The sequence below is a fragment of the Staurois parvus genome, unplaced genomic scaffold, assembly GCF_062004578.1.
Source record: "Staurois parvus isolate SC_StPar_1 unplaced genomic scaffold, SC_StPar_1.0 ptg000011l, whole genome shotgun sequence".
NCBI classification, from domain to species: domain Eukaryota; kingdom Metazoa; phylum Chordata; class Amphibia; order Anura; family Ranidae; genus Staurois; species Staurois parvus.
Window position 1 is genome coordinate 21,770,493 of NW_028317807.1, and position 4,448 is coordinate 21,774,940.

At 34.6% G+C, this 4,448-nt stretch overlaps 1 protein-coding gene across 1 annotated transcript; it reads left to right on the plus strand.

The window, feature by feature from the left end:
* The first annotated feature begins 1,315 nt into the window (after positions 1 to 1,315).
* On the plus strand, positions 1,316 to 2,489 carry LOC149474096 (olfactory receptor 2B2-like). The gene has a single exon (XM_089672868.1). It carries the CDS (start codon positions 1,316 to 1,318, stop codon positions 2,255 to 2,257), a length of 942 nt encoding a protein of 313 aa, XP_089528994.1. The 3' UTR covers positions 2,258 to 2,489.
* Positions 2,490 to 4,448: the final 1,959 nt, after the last annotated feature.

The following is a 4,448-nucleotide window of genomic DNA, read 5'->3' on the forward strand; positions in this document are numbered from 1 at the left end:
TCTAGCTAGACCATCATAGGGCAGTAACCTAGTACATTCCCTGCAGAGAGGATGGGTAATCAAGAGATACACATCCCAGATCATTCTACTGCATAATTCAACCTGGGAGATGGCTGAACTTGTATAGGTGAGTGGGTTAGTCTGTGGGACACAATGCTGGAGGCGAGTATTGCAGTCAGAGCGGATTCTTTATTTCTAAAAATGCTAGGGGATGGATTCCTTTGTGCTTCTAAGTTGGAGTTGGATTTACATTGTCTTGATGCAAACACTGAAAATGCAGTCTGCCAGGTACAGGCAGCAAGGTAGATTCTGTGATAAATGTACAGACACAACTAGATTTTCTCCCTAATAGTCTCTCTAGGTGGTCATAGAAAGGATAGCTAAGGGCTCTATAGAAGGAAGAAAGACACTATAGGTAAGTCTGACATGGCCTGGGAGTCACATATGGCAAATAAGTGTGCATCTGGGTGACACACTGAGAATTGTTTTTAAAACTGGTGTCCATCATATATACAGAGGTGGAATCTGGGAGGCAGTAACAAATTTGAGGCACAAAACACCAAGCAAAAGTTCTAGATGACTGAGGCTTACTTTAAGCATCCAGTCTTGTGAAGAAAGAGAAACTCTATATTTCTAATTCCCCTGCAGACTTGAGGCACAGGCTTACTTCATCCCACTTTACACTTGAAAAATGTCAAAATAATAGAAATTACATGACAATGCAGTCTGTCAATAGGATTAACACAGTAGTATTTCTTGTGCTGAGTTCTTCTGTAACTTAGTTTTAGTTGTTAGTAAATCAAACTGTCTGGAAAAAGTGGCAGTTACAGCCACAGGAATTTCCAATTTCGGCTGCTAAATAATCATGGTAGCTGTCAATCAAGCAGCAATGGCATTGCCTAAAGTGGATTGGATAAAAGTACAGGGTGACTTTTGCTCTGAGAACCAGTGCTCCCTCTATTAAAAAAGGCCTCAAAGATAGCATAACTGGCAGGCCCAATTGGTATTTATAAAACATTTGCTCACAACAGTGTAAAATCATTGACCAACTGCATTTACAAAGCAAAATTGGGAGCTATTTTTCCAACCTTAGTATTTGGGTTTATAAATGCCTAAGTAAATTAGGATCAAGTTCTTTTATTTTCTTCCAACTATATTCCTTTTCACCTCCATTCACTCATACATAAATCAGTTCCTACAAGAAGCAGACATATTTTTAATGAAGAATATATAATTGTAGGAAACTAACAATAAATTAGCAATTAAATAAAATATATTATAATGCAGAGCTTTTTGTACTTCCTTTCTTTGCAGAATGGCTTGGAAAAATGACACAGTCATCAAAGAATTTATCCTTCTTGGGCTCTCCAGTAATCAAACTATACAAATCATACTTTTTGTGGTATTTCTCATTATGTACTTGATCATTTTAGTTGCAAATTCTCTTATTGTCCTTGCTACAGTTACTGATAGCACTCTTCAAACCCCTATGTATTTTTTTCTCACTAATCTGTCTCTAGTGGACATCTGCTATTCATCCTCCATAATACCCCGGATGCTGAGAGATATGATGGTGGTCAAAAAGACTATTTTGTTTGCAGATTGTGTTGCACAAATGTATATATCTCTTTCATTGGGGGAAGCAGAATGTATTATTTTAGCTGTAATGGCCTATGACCGCTATATAGCAATATGTTATCCTTTACATTATACTGCAATTATCCACAGAAGTTTGTGTATTAAAATAGCTACAGGAACATGGATTTTTGGATTTCTCTTATCTATTTCTCATGTAGCCCTAACGTGGAATGTGGATCTTTGTGGACATAATGAAATTAATCATTTTGAGTGTGAAGTACCAGAAATCTTAGCTTTGGGATGTGGGAATGTTATAGTTGTTGAATTTGTGATCTTTATTGTTGGTGTCATTATTTTAATTGTACCCATTACTTTTATTATCATTACATATATTAAAATAATAAGAGCCATTTTTAAAATAAGCTCTTCTGCAGGACGGAGAAAGGCTTTTTCCACTTGTGGTTCTCATATAACTGTTGTAACCTTGTTCTATGGCTCAGCTATGGCTACCTATATGAAACCTCGATCCAAGTCATCTCCTGATACAGATAAACTTTTTGCTGTCTTTTATACTATAGTTACACCAATGTTAAATCCACTGATTTATACGCTAAGAAATAAGGAAGTTAAATCGGCTCTAAAAAAGGTTTCATGTAAGGACATAACTTTTCTTAAATAGTATATTTTGAAAGAAAAAAAAAATATATATATATATATCAATCACATAACAGGAATGTTACCAAGGCATTGTGAACTTACAGCATAAAAACTGTCAACATAAGCTAAGTAATAAAATGGTATTCAGACTGTATTCTTTTAAATAAACACCAATATATAAATAGCTTTTTCCAGAATTATTGCATACTTTGTTCATTCAAATGGAAAACATCAAAATAAAGTATTTTATCTGATTTGAGTTAAATTTACCAGTCTATTTTATAACTAATGATATATTTAGAATCCTGTTGTATACTTATTTAGGATGGTTTCTTCCTCTAGAACACCTGATCAAGCAAGAGGGAGGGTAACAGAAAATAATTAATTTAAATGAATTTAAAGTCCCTATCACTGTTATCAGAGTACATACAATGTAGCAATTTCCCCCACCACTTCTATCTCTGGTCATTTTAATATACTGTGTATTTATATATATTTACATATACTGTATACATACTGTATGCATATATACAGTATTAAGCCTTAGACACAAGCCAGGTGTTTTGCTACAAGACAATCAGTAAACTGCATTAATCCCTCCTCCCGATGTTAATAGCAAAAACTGCTAGCAGTACTAGATGAACATATACATCCACAGAAGATATTACTCTGTTACCATCAATGGACTTTTGCAGAACTAATTCCAATCTCTGCAATCCACCCTAGTGTACAGGAAACTCCTGCTTCCTTCACTGTAATGAAAAAAATGCTATCAAATAATCAGACCTTAAACTGGATATCAATCTGTGCCTTGGTAAGTTGCCACCATGGAAAACATCTCACTGAACAGTGCATTACCAATGATGTCTAGGGATGAATGATAATACAGCCAGAGTTGCAAAATATGAAAAGAATAATCACAAATAATGCAAGAATCACCTTTGATACAATATTAATACATTTAAAGACTAAAACCACCATTAAAGTATATTTGGTGGCAGCTGACATCACCAAATCAGTACTCTACAGAAATTACAACATAATGACCTCAGATTAGTAAACTCCCCCCTACATGTTTCATCCATTGGGGCATCCTCAGAAGCTAAAATAATCAGATCTGTAATTTCAGGTCATTTAAAAGGTTCTCATACACTGACAGTAAGGCTGGCCATACATTATACAATTTTCTTTAGATTTTTATTTAGATTTACCAAAAACCATATAATAGGATGTCAAACCTGAACAACACTTTCAATTGTATCCAATTAGGCAGGCTCTTGCACTACATGGTTGAAGGTAAATCTAAAGGAAATTGGGCAAAAATTGGACAGAAAATTGTATAGTGTATCGCCAGCCTAACTCTTTCTGTCAATTAGTAATAAACCCACCAAAAAACATAATTCCTAAATGTTTGATTCATTATAATCAACAATGTATTATATCTATAATAAATCAGTATAATAAATGTTGTTATACAAGTTATTAAATACAAAAACAGCAATTTTATATATTGCAGCTTACCAATCATTACATTTGTTGGCTGCATTCACTTTCTTTTATTAGGTTTTTTTGCTTTATGTTCACCTGATGACCTGGCCAGTAACACACTTTCTGCCTTAAGGGGTCTCCTCTATCTAATGAAGATAACTGGATAGAAACACTGTCTGGAGAAGGTATTGTGAAATGGACTGGTGGTGCTTTAGTTTCTTTGCTGTCTATGTTGCTTACCTGAAACAAATAAAGTGAAATTGAATACCAACATTTTCAGACCCTTATGTGCAGCATGCAAAACTCCAGCCAAAAGTAAATAAATAAAAATTAATAGCCCATTAAAAGGTAAAACATTAAAGAAACTTTTGCTACAATATTCACCTTAAATCCACAGCTCTTCCTGTAGTACTACTTTTTCTCCAGAAGTTGAACTCAGTATTCCAAATTGAATGAAGCAAAACAATGATAAGCTCATCTTTATGTCACTTTGCTTTCTCTTGCTATACAAATGCTTATTGCCAGCCCATCAGCTAACTGGCTCTTGTGCTGCTCCTTTCTTTCCCACTCAGCCCCCAGGGACCACGAGAACTAATACAAATTCACATTCAGGTACTTAGACCTCCTGTCTTTAAAGATAAATATAACATATCTATATATATTTTTTTTTTTCAGAAGGAGGACAGAAATGGCAGCTCAGTACTTCTCTCATTTCCAGCTTTACT